At 36.1% G+C, this 19,396-nt stretch overlaps 3 protein-coding genes across 4 annotated transcripts; all 3 read right to left on the reverse strand.

The window, feature by feature from the left end:
* Window positions 1–169: 169 nt before the first annotated feature.
* Window positions 170–4,646, reverse strand: LOC136340775 (uncharacterized). The gene is made up of 7 exons (XM_066285102.1): window positions 4,503–4,646; window positions 4,192–4,394; window positions 2,961–3,104; window positions 2,815–2,902; window positions 799–998; window positions 589–741; window positions 170–316 (listed from the first exon to the last, which is right to left on the reverse strand). The coding sequence occupies exons 1-7, from the start codon at window positions 4,507–4,509 to the stop codon at window positions 230–232; spliced, it is 882 nt and encodes a 293-aa protein (XP_066141199.1). The 5' UTR covers window positions 4,510–4,646; the 3' UTR covers window positions 170–229.
* A 1,119-nt stretch (window positions 4,647–5,765) lies between these two features.
* On the reverse strand, window positions 5,766–14,895 carry Vps16A (vacuolar protein sorting 16). The gene is made up of 13 exons (XM_066284656.1): window positions 14,636–14,895; window positions 14,084–14,273; window positions 13,660–13,942; window positions 13,483–13,604; window positions 13,253–13,431; window positions 12,517–13,023; window positions 12,264–12,444; window positions 12,080–12,214; window positions 11,863–12,024; window positions 11,661–11,810; window positions 11,237–11,490; window positions 10,984–11,184; window positions 5,766–6,343 (listed from the first exon to the last, which is right to left on the reverse strand). Exons 1-13 carry the CDS (start codon window positions 14,692–14,694, stop codon window positions 6,196–6,198), a joined length of 2,571 nt encoding a protein of 856 aa, XP_066140753.1. The 5' UTR covers window positions 14,695–14,895; the 3' UTR covers window positions 5,766–6,195.
* Window positions 14,896–15,187: 292 nt separating this feature from the next.
* Window positions 15,188–19,091, reverse strand: Kap-alpha1 (karyopherin alpha1). 2 transcript variants are annotated; one of them, XM_066284720.1, is made up of 9 exons: window positions 18,974–19,078; window positions 18,580–18,745; window positions 17,461–17,637; window positions 17,189–17,407; window positions 16,677–16,897; window positions 16,406–16,622; window positions 16,103–16,354; window positions 15,921–16,048; window positions 15,188–15,847 (listed from the first exon to the last, which is right to left on the reverse strand). In XM_066284720.1, exons 2-9 carry the CDS (start codon window positions 18,607–18,609, stop codon window positions 15,481–15,483), a joined length of 1,611 nt encoding a protein of 536 aa, XP_066140817.1. In that variant the 5' UTR covers window positions 18,610–18,745; window positions 18,974–19,078; the 3' UTR covers window positions 15,188–15,480. The 2 variants fall into 2 exon arrangements, with proteins under 2 accessions (XP_066140817.1, XP_066140818.1); XM_066284721.1 differs by lacking the exon at window positions 18,580–18,745 and having other exon boundaries at window positions 18,974–19,091.
* Window positions 19,092–19,396: the final 305 nt, after the last annotated feature.

Genomic DNA, 19,396 nt, shown 5'->3' on the forward strand with positions numbered 1-19,396 from the left:
AATGGGGCAGGATCGGGTGAATGTACTGACCAACGCGTGTCTCCAATTTAACAATCCTCGTATTTGTTATGGTAACCGAAATCCTCATAGCTGCGGTTCAGAAACGAACATGCTCTATAGAATTATAATGATAGGTTGAAATTATAGAAAAAAAACGCATAAAACGGGGAAATGTTAATAGAATTTATTTCATACATTCTACTAACTCGTATAAAAGTATTTTTTAATTCTATCTATATGTAAGGATTTCGTAACTTTTATATGGATGCTCTGTCCCTCCAAACGGAATATAACACGAACCATGCGTGGGGTGGACCTATAACGAAAGTACTCATGAAGCAATAACGAGCCTTTAATAAACAATTTTTCTCTAATTCTGATCAATAGGTAAAGCGACACTATTTCTAATGTAAACCAGTGACTGAAAGGGGTTAGTTTCGTTTCATACATATACTGAAAGCGGGCACTTACATTTCATAACTCACTCGGAAAACAACAACGAGAATTTTTCATACATGACTCCATGTGCGAAACTCAAGATTCAAAACTGCTCATTTCCTAACTGGTTCCACGGATCAACCAACTTACCTTGCCTATAGTCAAAGATCCCCCATGAGGAGCTCTCCCAACATACAAGATCTCCCCGTTCGAAGTCCTGCCCCCTGGCACGGCCCCTGGAGGCACATTTCCTCCTGAAGACAAAACCCAGATGAAACGGTGCTTCATTCTTCCAGTCAATACCTTTTTAAATAATTGATATCAACCAACAATGCTCATAAACGATGAATAATTATATACTTTGAAAGTTGGCACTAGAATCTCCTTTCCTCCGTAAGGGACGTACACAGCCCTCTTGTTGGGAATAACTTTAGCTGGCAGCCAGTCTCCGTTGTGGAACCCCTGACCCACGTAAATTGGGGATCCGTCAACGTCTTTGCCCCCTTGAATTGCGAAGGAGGGGAACATTGCCCCTGGTGCCACGTCGACCCACTGATAAGCTGAAAAAATTGGAATTTGAAAATCTTCTCTTGGCGCCAACAGAAAAGAAGTAGGTGCTTACTGGCAACTTTATGTACGAGATAATGTTCACGGAAACCAAGAAACTAATCAAATATGTGAATTTATTTCTTTATTTCGTTATTTCAGCACCTAAAGCACAGATTTTGGGCGTTTTAAAAACATCAACAAACTCCTCTAAGAGAGAAACTTTAATTGATTTGATAAGGTGAGCACAAATCTTAGTGCTTCATAGAAAATATCGTTCTAGAATAAAGTTTTAAAAAAAGGTGAAATTGGTTGCTTACCCATGGTAATGCTCTCCTCCGCAAATTAGTTTTATATAAGTCTACTCAAAACAAGTTTACCAGTTCACTCCCCTATCGATTCTTGCCTGTACGCACGAATTACGTTTCCTATGATAAAATACCAGTGATCACTGAACGAATCTAGATCTCACCTATCTATTTATCTCCCATAACTTTTATCTAAAATAAATGTACGATTTTCTGGAAGGTGCTCAAAATCATACTAACGTTTGCGAAGTTTCTGTCCTCGAAGGACGATACATCGAGCTTTTACGACCATTTCAAAATTTTATCAAATCAGGAAGGTCAAAGATTGAAAATCATAATATCACAGATAACGCGTTCGTATGCAAAGATTCGGTCCGATTTTACTACTGGATAGAGATTAATTCTCTTAAAAAACATCAATATATGCACAAACGGTAAAGATTTTAATTTTGGATTTTCTTTTTCAGTTTTCTCTCGCATCTTCCTTTTTTTTTCATTCATCTCTTTCATCTTTTTTTTTATAATTTTTTTCGCCTTTTTTTACTCATCTCTTTTTCAAGGCACAAATTGATAAATCTCATCAAAAGTTAGGCTACTTGTAACTCCCGTGCCATAGGATTGTAATTCGTGTGGTCCACACATAGCCATGCCACAAGGCGGCAATCTGAAGAGAGCCCTCACAATCGAAATGTGGCAAATGTAGGTCGTGTGTCCATTAGTAGCTTTGGAATAGGTCCAAAGCGACGTTTGATCTATTTTGTTTTTCAAATGCGCGCATTTCGTTGCAAATAAAAAGAATTTTAACCTGAAAACAGTGCCAAGAATGTTAAATATAACTCAAATGGGGAGGAAGGATGGGGATGTAAAAGACCATGAGCAAAATAGATTTAGAAATGTGATTTCGAATTGAATTTTGATGTAAAAGATTAATGGCCACACATTTTGGCATGAACTGGTACACCTCGATTTCCGAATGCCGAAAGCAGAAACGATCCGCATCGTTGATTGATAGCAAAGACATCGCAATTTTAAATCTAATTTTTAATCTATAAGCCAATCTATTACCCGTAATTGGATACAATCAGCATTAGAATGCATAACATATCTATATCTCTCTCGAATTTAAAGATTCGCACTTAAGCAGAGTTTAGGTCTGTATGGTTTATTGGCGTCATCGCCAGTTTATTATCGCCAAATTATTGGAATACCAAAATTTACGTGTCCACACACGCAAGAAGCGTTAACAGTTGCTCAGCATCAATAAATCACGTATAGATGAACTCTGCTTTAAACTGCTGGCTGATGATAGTTTTCATGCATGTGAAAACGCGTTGAACAATTGACGCCAGTTTAAAAACACCTCGTCATACCTGTTAATCAGTAGGGAACATAAACCCTTTTCATATTGGCCAAATATGGGTATGCTCAAATCACCACACCCTGTGAATAGCGAACAAACTATATTTATGCATTTTTTAATTAAATTAAATTAAAAACAAAGTATAAAAAAACTATTAAAATTATCCTTTCAACACCAAGATTTCGTAATCTTTGTGCCCGATTTCTTTACCGTCGAAGGGGATGTAGCAAGTCTCATGACTTGGTTGCACCTAAATTAATTGAAACACTGTCACTAAAGACTCATTTAAGCTAGTAACAAATACTTGCTTTTCCAACAGTCCAGGCTCCATCATGACCAACCCTCCCAATATACAAATCTTCCCCATCACATGTCCTTCCGCCGACTACAGCATTTGAGGGAACTTGCCCGCCATGGCCAGCAACCCATTCAAAGTGTTGTTCGCACAATACCTAAACAAAATGAACGATATGTACCTCCTGTGTTGTCTAATTCTAGATATGAATCTTAAATTTACCCTGCACACCTCCACATGTATCCTGGAAAATCAGTATTAAAGTCCATCAGTCCATATATCAGGAACCGACAGAAAGAGGGCAGCTCGCCCGACTTATAACAGTTATCGAGAGCTTGCACTGGACGAACTGCTCCCTTTTCAGTTCCCGAGATATAGACTAACTTCAATGATGATTTTCCGGAGCTTTAATGGAGATATCCGGGGCGAATATGTTCAGTTCTCGAGGTTCGAGAATAATCCTAGAAGTACCAAACCTAACGCTTAAAAAAAAAATGTTGGAAAATATTGCATTATTTCTCAAGATAGTCTCCTTCGAGATTGACATATTTTTCCCAGCATTGCTTTATAGCCCCTATACCATGTTGATAGTAAAAAACTTCAAATGCTGCAAAATAGACATCAAACTTGGACTTCACTTATAAATTATTTGCAAATATCTTTTCACCGAGCTATTTCTTCAAGTTTAAAAATACAAAAAACTTGGAGGAGGGATGGGGGGGAATCTAAATCTGGTAAATGTGATGGTTGAGAAAAAGTTCGAAAGCACGTTGATCGATTGTGGCCATCGCGATAACGGAAATGTGGACTGATACGTTGTCTTGGTCAAACGAAACTTTCTTTTGCACCAAATGCGGTCGCTTTTTAATCTAAAAAATCGTCATCTATGTGGCAGATCGGGTATTTCAGGAACTATCCGCGTATGATTTGGTTATTTAAATTAGACTTTTTAGTTTCCAAAGCCTCAATGAACATATCCAGGATCAATGCAGAAACCACATCTGCCGATTTGAACAATAAACATCCTCTCAAAGATCCGAATTTCTCCAGGTAATTTTCAAAATGACCGGACGTGCCCATTTTTATCCAATTTTCAAAATATAAACTCCGATCTATTGCGAACCCAAATAGCAATCCTGCTAAAAATGCCATCGAGATTAATCGCTCCAATCAACTCATCAGCCTTTCTCTTTTAGATCCTGAGATATCGACTAACATTCATGTTAATTTTCAATTTTCCTCACCTGAAATTTTTCTACTCCCACCTCGTCACCTCCATAAGGCACATAGGCGATATGTTTTGACGGAATAACTTTAGCCGGAATCCAGTCACCTTCGTGAAAAGCCCTTCCCACATAAATTGGGGACCCATCGATGTCTGTACCTCCTCGCAAGGCTGTGGATGGAACGTATCCATGTCTAGATTTAGTGTCCACCCAGTAATATCCTAAAAAATAATAATAAATTTTATCTTAGTCACTGGAAAATTATCCACGTCGCTTTGCCCTCTGAGATCCAGAGGTATTTCAAGATGCAGTCTATGATACGCACTTACCGGACATGTTTGTTACTTTTCAATCACAACTAATTCAATCTTCAGCTACACTGACTGGCGGTAGACATGCACTCGACACTTTTAATACCATTCGGTTATCTAATCAATAAAAGGACGGGTGTACCTGTTGAGGTAAAATTCAGACCTTCATTCTGAAATTGCTCTTATGGCAAATAAACCACACGTAGTATTTGCAAACCACTTCAGAAATATCGCTTAGCAGTATCTAGGTTTTTTGGTATTCAATATTGGATAATTGTGAGTAATTTAGAATTTGGAATTCCACCGAAGTTTTATTAAAATTTTAAAATTAATAATAAATTTTATTTTATTAACTCATTAATAGTAATAATTAACAATTAGTTATTTTTATTGGATATACGGGAAAAATGCATTTATGCATCCTAAGTCGTGGTTCATCTTATGCAGTACAATTTGGCTACTTAGAACTCAACCGGAGAGATTTTGTGAAATACCCACTAAAAACTCTTGTCCTATCTTCTCCCCGTCAACCCCCATCACCCCACCCCCGCCTCCCCAACCCCCAAAAACCGCAGGGAAACATTGCTTCAGGCAACGGGTGGTCTGCTACTTAACTTCCAAGACGTCTCCTTTCCCTCAAATTTCCATCAGTCCCGTGATCTCTCTGAGCATCCCCATCGCAGTCATCCTCACTCCTGAGCAGCAGCTTCGTTCTTCCAATTCTCATCCCATGTGCTCTTGCAGCCTCCTCGCAGAGAAAAGGACTCTCAGGGACCTAAACACCATGGCCTGTGAATCGCTTCTGCTATCACAAAACCCACGTTTTCGCGTCCTTGCATCGACGTGTTCTGCGCAGGTAACTGCTGAACACTCCACGCCCACCGAATGCCTGTGTTCAATAATATTCCAGTTCGCCCCACTTCTTCTATGGATCTTACAAATGCACATCGTGTTTGGATCTTCACCCGATAGATTTTCTGAAGCGTGACATTTCATCAAAAAGTTCGACATGAAAGATATTTTCGCTAGAAGAGCACGTCGCGTTCAGACCTTCACACCATAGACCCTCGGGCGTGTGATATTTCATCACAAATTTAAAGAGAAAAATGATGATTTTCGTTAAAAGTACGCTTCACATTTGGATCTTCAAATTACGGACACTCTCGCGCATGGTATTTTTTTTAGTTTATTTTAAAAGGAATCGAGGTATTTGGGAATCAAAATAACTTTGTTCAACCTGTCGCAATATGTACTAACGTGATGATCTTTTATATTGAAAGGTGTTGAAGATGAGAGAGTTTATTGATAACTGATTTTTTGTTCTTTACAAGACTAATATATCTAAATTATTGACACACACTAATTATTCTAAAAATATAAAAAATACAATAATAAATGGTGGTTTGCCAAAGCTTGAGGTAAAACCACCTTAGCAACAAACTACCTGTTGACATTATTATAGGAGAACCATTTACTAATACGGAAGTATTAGGTAAACGAATTCAATCAATGATCTAAATAAGGAATGCCAAAACCTTTAGAAATATATTTCGATAATTTAAATCCACCGATGGGTACATTCGACTAGAATATAATTCATTTCCATTTAAAATTCAATAATTTCCAGCGATAAGCTGACATGCGGCTTAAATTTACGATCACATTAGATGCTTAATAATATTTTTGGTTTACGGAGAATTTAATGTTATTTTTAAGAATTCTTGTAGTCCAGTCTGCTCAGCATATCGGAAACTTTGTCCAACAGCTGGGGATGCTTGTTAGACAAACGGCATTGGATGTTTATTAATGTCTGAACGTCCCTCTGTTGAAATGCTGTATCTGCCGCCTCTTCGAAGGATCTATAACAAGCTTTTTTTAAAATGTATTTTCTTTTTTTTTATTTGATGTGTTTGAATCGAATATCGACTTCACTTGACCTAATAAATCGCTCGCCAAAATGCTCTTAAGAGTGCCTCGAGAAATCTTCACCAGTCGATATTTCGCCTTGATAGGGAAAAAGACAAAGGAAAATACCGGGGAGTTTCTTTTAAGGACTAGTTTAGTTTAGTTTATTTTAGCTTTATAAAATACGAATAGTTTTATAAAAAGTTAATGAAACTAATAAACTTTTTTGTTTTTTTCTTTTAAATTTGTTTTTTAATTTTTAAACATATTTACAAAACGCGGACATTCTAAATGTTGAGAAAAAAATAAAGAAATATTTATTGACCCTGTACAAATCCATATTGTTATTAGTGTATTACAGCCCTAGGACCTCGATATACCACTGCCATTGGGCAGATTAGAGCAGAGAATGCGATTTTGAGACACTTAAAAAAGAAGTATACTTTTTGATGCTGCAAATGTTGCTACAACGTCATGGCAACTTTGAAAACCATAATATACCACTGTCACCGTCCAGATGTAACAAAAAAGTTTCTGAAAAACTTGAAATTTGTGATTTCAATTGTTAAATATCAGAGACGTCCCATGTGAAGTGTTCCAGCACTTAAAATTAACCTGATATGTTTTAAATAATTACAGCTTTAAAAACAACGAAACCCCGCTGTCTTTCCCACACACCAAACTCGATTTTTATTATGTATTGCCCTTAAGCCAGTTACAGTTGGGTTGTGAATATCTATCTTTCACTAATAATGAGAAATTGAAATAATTTTAAAATTGTTATTTTGTAGCCAGTAAAAAAAACAACCCTAGGGAATTTATTTAAATTAACCAATTGCAAAAAGGAGGAAATGGCTCAATACTGCAGTTGCAAACTGATTAAAGCGTGAGATGATGATTGTGTTCCTTGTACAAGTGGGGGAGGACCGCATAAGTTTTAATGTGCCTCTAGCAAAAACCAAACACGTGGGTTGCGGGACTAGCGGCTGATGTGGACTGAGTTAGTTTAGTGTTACCAGAAATCTCACTGTTTCAGAATTTTTGCTAATGTAAATTCTAGTGATGAATTAATCGCTTTTTATCTATTTGCTTATATTATTGCTTTTTATTCTGATATTTATTTTTAAAAAATATCGCTGCGTCAGCAGCGGAATCGATCCTAACCTAAACATAGAAATGCACGTTGGCCAGCCTGACTTCGCCCAGTTTGTTGTTGGTCTTTGTCTGACGCATGTTCATTTTTATGTGGCCCTTCTCCCACTTGTACATTGCCTATGTTTCCACTTGAACTGATACCTATACATTGCTTTCTAGTAATCGCACACGGAACAATAACTCAATCCAAATTCCACTTTTAAGACTATTTACAGTCTATTTTAGGCACCTTAGCTAAAATAAATATTATTAACAAATTATCTTAATTGAAAATAATCGCCTGGATGGAGCATTAGGTGTACGATAGATGCTAATCCGATAAATTAAACTTATTAGGTAATGTCCTCCAGGTACACGCAACTATAATCCCCATTGATCAATGAGTAAACAAAAAATACGTTACTCGTCTAGATACTGTTTATAAAGATAAAATCATCAAAGTCGTAATGTTTATCTAGTTAAGTTTTATGAAAATGCATCCAGGATCTTACTAAGAACTCACAGCTGATCCCGGCATGTTTTCCGAGAACTTAATACATTTTTAGCTTTTTGAGAAAGCATATTAAGATTTCCTATATAATTCCTAGTAAAGCTAATTTTTAAATAGTAGCTTGAAACACATAGGATAAAGATATTTATAGGATGTTCCAAATGTGATGGATATATAGGGTATCTCATTTAGAGATATGCGCCGAATTGCATGAAACAAGATGTGGCAGTGACAACAACCCCGTCGCTATCTTCTCTTTGTAGATACAGGGTATTTTCAAAAACAGTGCACTTCGAACCCTTTTCTGTTCTTGATTAACACAGCAAGATATCAAGAAAGAAAAACGGACTTTGATAAGAGTATTTGCCTTGAAATTTACATTAAATTGTAGGTCTGTTTTCTATGGAGTACCTCATATCCTTGTATTTTTAGCGACAAGCCGTTATCGTATACACGGTGTCACAGGAACGATGGTACAAACGAGTATGGGGTGCGTTATGACTAACTATTGTCACTATTCTAGAAGATCGGAATACCTACCCCAGCCAAAATGTCAAAAATGGCGCCCATGTGACGTTTTATTGTTTTCATGGCCTACTTGGCAATGTAAGCAGTTAATGAATTGACGTTAATCATAAGCCTTGGCAGTACTTCGAAAAACTTCGTCGAAAACAACTCAAACATGCTTAGAGATATGAGTTTTTCTAGAACAATTAGATGATGTAGGCTGATGAATTCAGAGAATCAAAATTCATAAAAATATTGTTGACATCACCGTCGCTCAAAAAGTTGAGCTACTTTTGTGTATGTAGTAATATAATAATTTGGAACACAGTAGCCTGAAACATTTGACTTTGGCCTATGCAGACAATATAAATTTGTCGTCAGTTATGTTCGAGAATGATTTTCCGAATTGTGGATTCCAATGTTTAAGAAAAATATTATTACTATGAAAAAACTTTCATTGTTTTCAAGTGAGTTCCTTATTTTCTATAACCTGGAATCCGGGCGGTCTTATCACACCTCCATTAAAGTGTTTGTGATTTTCTAATAAGATATTTAAAAAAGAGCTGGCGAGATTTCGTTTTTCTTTTTCTTTTCAAGTTTAATATCATTTAACGAATTAATTTTCCATATCTTCAATACGGAAAAAGTTCAGTCGAAAATTCAAATAATAACTTCGTGTCGCGTATTGATCGTCGCCGTACGACCTATAAGCTGTACTTTTGCTAAAGATGAGCTGTAAAGTGTTTTATATGTTTCCGAGGGTTCTTGTATGTTTATCACCTTTAAAATGATTCAATCGACTGTTAGTGCTGTGATCGACAAGACGTTTCTAATACTGGATAGTTTGGTGTTATTTTGTTTCAAAGATTCGAAAGATACGTCAGTAGTATAGCTGACATTTCGTGATTAAAAATAAGTATCGTGTAATTCATATTTAGTTAATAGTAGTAGTTTTTTCTCCTTTTATGGCGCAAGTGGAAGTTACGGTGCTCATGTTGTTGGTGTTCATAAATATGCTGCTCCTTCAAAGGTAAGAAGAACAACGTCTCTACCCATGCTCTCACATTAAAGCATCACGTTAAGTCGCAGGTTAACGTGGGAGAGTGCGATAAGATGTAAGAGCTAGGGAGAACTACTTTAAGTGTAAAGAGACGTCATGGGATGCAAGAGTTTTGTTCTTTGACAGTTTTTGATTTAAAGACCTGAAATTGCTGCCAAAGGATTTTTAGGTCCGATAGATTAATTTAAAATATATGTTTTTTCTTTATCAGTGGCGATAACTTCAATATTTTTACGAATTCTGATACTCTAAATTCTTCTGCATCGAAAAGGTCTACCATAAAAAAAACTCGTATCTCTAACTAATCTAAGCGATTTTGTGCATTTTCAATCTAATATAAAAAATCAACTAAAATATGGAAATTTTCTAAATGTCGAAATATTCTTTTGTCTATAAGAACGCTATACTCGTTCATATCAATATTTCTGGCGCTTCCTGTGTAGCATACTGGATGTATCAAACAGTATGTTTTTTCGTAAATTTTGGAACTGCATGTGAATTATTACCGCGTCCTAGAAATTTCACATTTCACATTACATTTTAAGCTTGTTTGTTTCTAATATATTTTTTTAAACAGCCTGTAAAGTCCAATTTTTAATTTAAAATAAGTTTACCACTTTTTAGAATTTCTGATTTTTTGCACTTTCCATAGAGATAATCAAGTCTCATCATCAAGCGTCTTTATTTCCATCATAATTATGTTACTACCAAAATTAGTTGCCACTCATAATTTGTCCTCAAAATTTCTGCAAGTTATGTTTTAAATTATTTTCTTGGAAAATTAATAGTGAAAGGCCCGTTACGTAACATTGAATCAAAACAACGAAGCGTAAACTGATATGAACGGAAACTCTGACAAACAACCTAAGGCCTTCCAAGAAAGGCGAGATTAAGTACGTTGGTAAAAATATTATCTAATGATTAGATATTTAGTGATCTAATTGAAATTGGTTTAAAGAGTGATAAGGAGATATTTATAGGTCTATATAAGCATAAAAATACGAATAATTAAAGTTGGTTCCTTATTGAAAGCCTGAAGAATTTTTCTAGTTATGAATACTCAGAAATCACAAGAACCAACGGTCTAATATGAACTAATCTAAGCTAATGGTCCTTGTAATTTCTAAGCAATAATTTTCTAATAAATTGCCGAAATGGAACTGGGAAACATTCTATTGGACTAAACTGTTTCACAAAAATTCTAGTTTTCCTTGAGAACGATGATTACTGAAACTCAAATGTAAATTTCACGCAGAGGATTAAATTACTCAAGTTACGACCTCGAGAAATTCAACTCGTTGCATAACCTTTAAAATATAATAGCGATTTAAACATTACAAAATGCAATTATTTCGATAAGCTAATGACTTCTAATTACTTACTCAATTTTAAGATAATACTTGGCTTTTAATTCCTCAGGCATCTTAGACAGGTACTTAAAAGACTCATCTCTATTTCCATTTGCCCAGCATGCGTCCACAAAGGGCCCATACCCAACCGGCGACTTTTTCAGCTTACAAAACTTGTCCAACTCCACCCATTCTTTCTGACGCGCCAACGTATTGATTCGCAAATACCAATATCTTTAAGAATCGAACATCATCAATTGCAAAACCTTAGCCATGAATTAATTACCTCTTATCAGGAATTTTGAAATCGTTTTTTACTTTCTCAGCTAGTTTGATCTCCTTTAGTTCCAACAGAATTTTGCATGTGTCATGCACGCTTTTGCCTGTGATTTTATCCTCAACTTGCAACTTTTCATCGAATTCTCTTTGCAGCTTTAAGAGCTTCAAGTTTTCCTCGCAAAGGCTCGCATTTAAATCTTTTCTTCCTTTCTTGTAAAAATCGGCCGCTGCTGTCAATTTTGAATCGATGGTAAATGATGTCTAAAAGTGAGTTGAAGAATAAGTTTATTATATACTTATAAATTTAAAAAAACTGGAAGCAGAGACTGAATTAAGGCAGATTTGCCCGACATATTAGTCGATCATGAAGAACCACAAAGAGTATCAGTTTTGCGTTTGCTTAAACTAAAATTTCTCGCATATATACCTACTTTATCAGCTAGACATTCCTCTAGCACAAGCTGAGCTTGCGCTGCGAAATCGTCCTCCTGAATATAAATTTCTGACAATGCAGGCTTGTAATATTCCTTACAGTATTTGATGTAAAGCGATTGGGCAACTGGGAAATTTCGGATGGTCATCTAAAAAGCAGAATGTCTCAATCATTGAATAATTAGCAAACAATTAGAGTACTTTGAAGTCGCCTAAGGGCATTTTCTCCCTTAATTTCAAGACAACCATATAAACCAAATCTGTATCCCCGCTCTCAATGGCCTTGTGTAAAGCCGATTTGTGCTCGTTTAATTTCAATAAAAGGCCCACTTGTTCGCTTGCTTTCGACTCGTAATCAAGTAACTAAAAACCCCCAAAAACAATTAAATACGTGAGACCGTTAAAAAGGAATTGGTACCTTAATTGCAAGCTTATTTTTTCCAAATTCCGAAGCTTTTTCCGCAATCTCTCTATAGGAGACACCTGATGAATAACCGAGCTTTTCGGCAATTTCTCTGGCTACAGTTTCTTGATCGTCATGGTGCTGTCCAACCTAAAAAAATCCTATGATTCTGATGCTGAGATCGGTTTATATCACTCACCTTATACTTGGCCCAATGTACCAAAATATAACTGCTACCAGAACATTCGGGTAGTTTCAGATATTTTGCTATTTGCAGGGCTAAAAAGTACATGTTTCTGACAATTAATCTATCAAGCAAATTCTTCAGTGGTTCCGTCTCGTCTCCGTAGCCAGACTCTTTAGTCTTCATATAGCGCAATCTATTCAGGATAAGTTAAGGAGCATTGAGGTCTATTTAAAAATGCATGAATATGTTTCCACAAAAAGGATACTGCTCGATGGTTAACGGAATTCCCACTTTTTCGTCTCGAATGGCATTTAAAACCCTCAAAAGCCGGCACATTTTAACATACTTATTCGGACTGATCTCCGCTACGAAACATTTCCCGAACTGCGCAGCCCTTATCAGCATTTTTTGAATCTCCGGATCGAACTCGTACCCCACCGCATCAAGGCACTGATTAACTGCCTCCTCAAGCTTACTTTTCACTAGAGTTATGTATTCATTTGCTTTGTGACTGCCCTTTTGGAATTGTTTCGAAGCTTCCAAGAGAAAACTTCCGGGTTCCGTGCTATTTATGCGAAATATCTTTTGAACCACTTCAGGTACTTTTTGCAACAGCTCGTGATGGGCGTTTGAGATGATTCGAACCCCGTCAATTTCGGCAACCAAATAAACTGAACTGTCATACATATAGGATTGAGTTTTTCCATTTTTCCCTACTATAAGGATGGAGTCGTCGTTTTCCCAGTAGGCCACAACGGTCTCATTCCCACACCTTAAAGGAAAAGAATGGTCAAGAAAAAAACAAATAGTCAAAATGTGATAATAATGTGAATAGATTTACAAACTTTCTTGGTCAAATTTGAAGTGATTTGGTAATCACCAATTGCACTTGTGTTGCGCAATTGAAGATTTAGAGAAGTGGTAGAAAGAGTGATTTCTTTTACAGCTTATCACCGAATCGAACAAAACACTCAGATATCTATATATATAAAACTACATACCACACAAGTTGCCTGGGCCTATGTATAGTATCTGTTTCAATTTCGCAATATTTGTGCCTCAAATCGGTCGATCCGAGCCATAAATGCCCTGAATCAGTGAAAAAACATAAATGGCGAGCATTAAACGAGACTGACATTTCCAATATCGCTGTATACTGAACGGAAATATCTGGCTGAAGCTGTAATGGTCAGGAGATTAAAAATGTCTAAACAACATTAGCGAGACTTGCCATCACACTTGTATGATGTTCGTCTTGTTTAAGCCTATAAAACTCTTTACCCCTGGCAAATAACACGTCTGTGGATATTTCATCAGAGACGACCTCCCAAGCAGTAGGTTCTAGGTTTGATCCTAAAAATGTCTTTGATATTCACAGATTTATGAGGAATTTATAGCAATAACTTACTAGGAACGTCACTAAGTTGTCTCGTTTTAATGTTGGTGGTAGTAATGCTATTGACAATAAAAACGTTAAAGTTGGAAGTCATCACAGCTACTCCAGCGATATTCTTTGTATTGATGAACACACGAGCGTCTATTATTTTACAATCATGAGCTTTTTGCAAAATATTAAATTTGTGAACAAATCTCCCAAACATGTCGTAAACCACAACATTGCCGTCGTCTTGAACACAGATGAGGTTTTCGTCGTTTGACCAGCCCATGTGTACAATTGGTCGATGGGTCCACTGAAACATAATTATTAAGTGTATATATGTAAAAAAAAAATATATAACTTACTACTCAATAAATGAAAAGGCTCAAAAGACACTTAATAAATTTATGGAACTTTTAACAGTTAGAAATATGTGACAGCTATAGTTACTCACTTTGAATGATGCCAGAGTTTGCCCTGATCCAGAGAAAATTGAAATTACTGATTGACCAGGTCCACGGACTTTGGTAACTTTCCTTTCGTCTCGTCTGATTGCCAAAGGACCACCATATAAAGCTGAAGCTACAATGAAGTTTTCTAGCTTAATCTCCTGATTCCATTGCATTGAGTATATTTCGATCTTTCTGCAAAAAACATGAGCAGTTTTTTTTTATAAATTATTCTGTTCTGGCTATGTCATAGATAGAGTGTTTTCTAAATATATGGGGCAAATTTAATGGGGTATTCCTTTAATTTAAATAAGAAAAATAGTTGCTATAAACACAAGTCTAAAATTGCATCATTTAATTAGAAGCACCCTGTTGGTAATGAGTCTCTTTTAATTTTTCCTTATTATAAGCTGTTAGATGATGACAACATTGAAGTAACAAGAGTTGAGAGTCCCAGTGTCTGATAAAGTATATATAGAGACAAAGTGGTAGTATTTTAATAAATACTAGGTATTTGAACATTCAATAATTAGTTAATAGGAACAAACACAATTTACCGATAATACAAATCTTGACCCAAGCGAAACCAGTCTGCTGTTATTAGTGCACTGGACATTTTCGATGTACATAAAGTATTAGCTTCTGCAACTTCCACTAAATATAATTTTACGATGTGCAACCGTACCGTGTAAGGCGAATTAATTCAAAATAGCACTAAAACAAAGCCTGGAGAAAATTAATAATTAATATTAATAACAATTAATTGATAACGATATAACATATTTGGTAACGTGATAGTATTAAAAACGGGCGTGTATATGGTCCATTTGTTTATTTACAACTTTTTGGCAGTTCTATTGACGTTTATTTGATACGACAATGGACGACCGAATAAAACAGCGAGTTGAACCGCCGTACAAGGTTCCAAATTCCAAAGAGCGTTTTCTTTCTACACTCGTTACGTTTAAGCAATGGAAAGTCCAAACCTGCACTATAAAATTTACACTGAACCGAAGTATCAATCTCTTTTTGATTAGTTTTCTAAGAGCAATCAGATACACTTTCAAGTTGAAGGAAAGAATCCCCACATCACAGAGAAAAACACTAAATAACAATCAATATTTTATTGTTTAGTATCTTGGTCATTAAATAAAACAACTTCAAAAAAAAGTATATATACAAGGAGCGATTTGAAATAGTGTCATTTAGTACGAGAAAAAAATTCGGTGAAAAAGGATCGGTCGACTGTTTACCTAAATAATATCCTATACATTTCTATGTTACATATCATCATATACGAACATTCATTTTGGTTTTAAATTATTTCTCGTGTTAAACAAATTCAAAGGAAGGGTCGGACCTAACAGCTGCACGCGAGGACTCAGAACTCCCACGCAGCACTTTAAAACTGAAACCCGCCCATCGGTACAGATTGATCCGAACTGAATTGGAATTGTTCCTGGTGCGCATCGATGGCAGGTGCCAGATTTACATCCTCCTCTTCGGTGCCGAAGAAGTGTTCGATGATATCGAAGGCTTTTTGGTAGACTTCCATGTGCTCGTGTGACTGAAGGAACTCGATTTTGTCCAAACCGTAACACTCTTCGATCAGTACGGCATACGGATTGGTGCCAGCGTGCGCTTTGGCCTCTTGCTCTCCTAAGCGTAAGATGTTCTCCAAGCCGTTTAAGGCAACCTGGATGATCTTGGTGTCCATTACAGTGAGAAGGTCGCAGAGAGGGCCAATACATCCTTGATTTACCAAATATCTAAGAATAATTATAATTGATAAGATAAAATACTCTAAACTGGAGTGTTGATTCCGTAAAATAGAATGCTGACCTTATTTGATCGGGAGTCCCTCCGCTTGTGGCATTAGTTATGGCCCAGGCAGCCTCTTTTCTCGTTTTGAAGTCACCTTTCGAGAGTATTTCAATCAAAACCGGAAATATATTCGCGTCTATAACAGCCTGTAAATAATTACAATGAAGCCAATTCCTCTTACGAAAATTTGAACAACTTGCTTGGATTTGCGATCGATTACCCGCCGTAATATTACTGATCGTCCAACACGCCTCCTTCCTGACAGTCTCTTTAGATGAAGAGAGTAAATGTAGTAAACATGGCAACGCCTGACAATTGAGGATTATTTGAGTTTGTACGTCGTCTCCGGTAACGATATTGCCGACAGCTCGTAACGCTGCCGATACCACACTGGGTTGTGGGGCCATTAAATGTTCCACAAGACGTCGACAGACTCCCGCATCGATCACAGCCTAAAACTGCTTATTTTCTCTGCTTCGGTAGCGTTTCATCGATAAACGTACTTGTATTTTTTCATTTGGCCCGTCTGACAGGTAGCTCAACGCCCAACAGGCATCAGAAAGCACGTCCGCATCGGTGTGAAAGAGCAACCTCGCCAGCACAGGAAGGCAGGGCGATATTTTAGAGAAATCCGGAGGCGGATTTTTGCCTCGACATAAATTCGACAAAGCCCATACCGCATTCCTAATCATTGTCAACCTCGTCGCTTTGCCCAACAATCTGAAAACACGCTCAATTATAAAAGGGTTAATGTACTACGCTCAAATAACAAACTGTAGCAATGGGACCAAAATCCCGGCGTCTAATACATGATCTCTGCATTCCGGAGAATCTCCGGCAATATTTCCAAGTGCCCATACGGCTTGCTCTTGAACATCTTCATACTGACTACCAAGAAGAGCAATAAAAATAGGTACTGCTCCCGCATCGATCACCATCCGAGTCTGCTGAGATGTTCCCGAAGCAATATTTGTGAGCGCCCATGCAGCTTCGAACTAAATTAAATGTTTTTGCTTATTTGTTTAGTGAAACAACTCGTATTTTATTGATGTATTAAATGCGCCCTTTTCTCACGAATTAAAGGAAATACGGTTGAAAAGGGATAAGGTAATGCTTGAATTTTAACAGAAACTGCCGGTATATTAATATTTTATCTGACAAAACACAATTGATCTTTTAGCATATGGGCCTGTTACAAGGTTTTTAATACTTATGTTACAAATGTGTTGTATTGCATACGTGCGTGTAACCTAAATAAAGCAAACAAGAACAATTTATATACTTACTTGTAAGGTGCAGTTTGAGGTATCCTGTAAAAATTCCACAAATCGCGGAACAATGCCTGTTTGTATCACCTCATCTATAGGAGGATTTGGTTCTCGGCTCAGCAACTTCCTGAACTGTTGAGTGGCTGATAACTGGTTAGGGGGATTTGAACTATACAAATCCTGAACCATATCCTGGGTAATTCCAGGCATGTCTGGAGATGACGTATTTCCTTCAAACTGATAAATACGGGTTAACTCTTGATAATTAAACTCAGAATTAATGAATAAACCTGAAAACTATCTTCATCTGGCAGCACTTGATTGGCGTTGACATTTCGCCGTTTGCTGAGCTGTTGATCACGTTTCTGTTTCCTCAACTGGATTCCTTCCTCCTCTCTACGCCTACGTAATTCCACACTATCTAATGCAGTGTTCTTGTAACGGTGTTTATGACCTGAGCCTGACATCTGAATAGGAAGAAATTTTAAAATAAACTCAAATCAAATCAGATGTATTTTTATAGTCAAAAATTAGAACAGGTACATTGTATATAAATTAAAATGGGAAGAATTCCAAAATATATTAAATTTTTTCTTGTGATTGCTTTACAATTAAGTTTAAAGCTTATAAAATAAAATTAAAACTACAAAACAAAATTGCATATTCCTCTTTACAATAGGCAATTCTCTAATATACATATTCATGACACGGTTACTATGACAAATTATCCGAAATGTGGCCTACAGTCTCCCTGTATTCCAGACCACTCTCTAACCAGATTGCCTTTTACTACAGTACAAACAAACGCTTTACACTTGAGGCATAACATCATCTGAATGTGGTATATGGAATCATGTCTCTAAGTCATATTAAAATCCCTTAATTAGTAATATAAAAAGTGTCAAGATAGTTCATGTCTTTACAGTAGATGTATTACTAGGTTTTTCTAATCCAAATCATGAATATTATCTAACATTATCTAGAATTTTTGATGCATGAATTATATTTGATGGAAATTTTCATGAAAGAAATGCTATGTATTTATGACACTATTATATAATTTTTAATTGGTCCATTGTATTGAAAATACACGTTTCCCATAAAAACACAGGAAAATGCCTTTTGAAGCCCAATTTGGTTGTAAATATAAAGAGGTAAATCAAAAAAAGAGACAAGTTTTCTTGCCACTTCTAAAGCAAGTCACTCAATTTGGAGTATTGCTTATTATTTTTTGACTTTAATGATTAAATTTTAAGGCTTTTGACATTTCAAGGGTTACTTGAGGTTTTTTTTTATTGATCACCTTTTACATTAGGTTAGGAGTGAATAATATAGACCTCAGTATTAAAGCTTTGAAGGTGTTTTTAACGATCACCCTTTATAAGCAGCTAGGATTGAATAATACAGACCTCGGCACAAAAAGCTCCGCCTTCTAACATCTGGGGCCTTGGGGCATCAAATGAAGTTTGTAATAATAAACATAGAGGTGAGGTAAGGAACAGGGTGTAAGGTGGTCCATATAGATCAATGGACCTGACCTGTATAGGCAAGATACAGGTTTTGCCGATTTGTACGCTAAAAGAATCGTGTAAATCAATCCATAAAAAATGCGAATATCAAACCCATGAGCAATGAATAAGATTTTTTTGGTGATGACATGCAAAAGCAAAATGTAGTGGAATTTGCCAATGAAGAACACACATCCCCTGTGGGAAATTCAAAAAAAATCTTCCAAATAGTGCTTGAGCTGATAATAAACGTGTAAATACATGTTTTTTAAAATGTTTTTATGATAAATCTTACCTTTAAAATCTACTTTTTGGTGAAAAATCTAGTTTTTAGTTCTTAAGAAATAAGAATTCAGACATTACTCATTCCACTCACTGAAATTACAGAAGTGACATTGACATTTGTGATAGCTAAAATTTTAGATGTTGATATACTCCGTGACTATTTAAAAGCTATGAATTAGCAACGTTGGATGAGAGAGTGGAAAGGTTCTAAAAGCACAACAAATACAAATAAATGTTGGGAAATCTTACTATTCATACATTAAAGTTCATGCAAAAGAGGTATTTACATCTCAACTCCGTTGTATTTTATGTAATCAGTCTTTAGATTCAGTTTTACATAAGCACCAATTTGAATTTCACAATTTTTAAAGTTTTGAAGTAGTATTTTTGACGAAAGGGCGAACAAATGATTTTCTTGGTATGCTATTTGTAA

This window comes from Euwallacea fornicatus, chromosome 8 (genome assembly GCF_040115645.1).
Source record: "Euwallacea fornicatus isolate EFF26 chromosome 8, ASM4011564v1, whole genome shotgun sequence".
NCBI classification, from domain to species: Eukaryota; Metazoa; Arthropoda; class Insecta; order Coleoptera; family Curculionidae; genus Euwallacea; species Euwallacea fornicatus.

Bases quoted from the DNA above. Each gene is read 5' to 3' on its own strand.
- Vps16A (XM_066284656.1), bottom strand. From the start codon at position 14,694: ATGTCCAGTGCACTAATAACAGCAGACTGGTTTCGCTTGGGTCAAGAT. The intron at 13,432-13,482 runs GCAAGTCTCGCT...TGACCATTACAG, and splicing joins AACATCATACAAGTGTGATG to CTTCAGCCAGATATTTCCGT. The intron at 12,025-12,079 runs GTACCAATTCCT...GGGGGTTTTTAG, and splicing joins AAAATAAGCTTGCAATTAAG to TTACTTGATTACGAGTCGAA.
- Kap-alpha1 (XM_066284720.1), bottom strand. From the start codon at position 18,609: ATGTTAGAAGGCGGAGCTTTTTGTGCCGAG. The intron at 16,898-17,188 runs GTAAGTATATAA...CATTTAATTTAG, and splicing joins CCTCAAACTGCACCTTACAA to TTCGAAGCTGCATGGGCGCT. The intron at 16,049-16,102 runs GCAAGTTGTTCA...AATTATTTACAG, and splicing joins GTAATCGATCGCAAATCCAA to GCTGTTATAGACGCGAATAT.
- LOC136340775 (XM_066285102.1), bottom strand. The intron at 2,903-2,960 runs GCAAGTATTTGT...CAATTAATTTAG, and splicing joins GAGCCTGGACTGTTGGAAAA to GTGCAACCAAGTCATGAGAC. The intron at 999-2,814 runs AATTTTAATAGT...CAATTTTTTCAG, and splicing joins AATCTTGGTGTTGAAAGGAT to CTTATCAGTGGGTCGACGTG.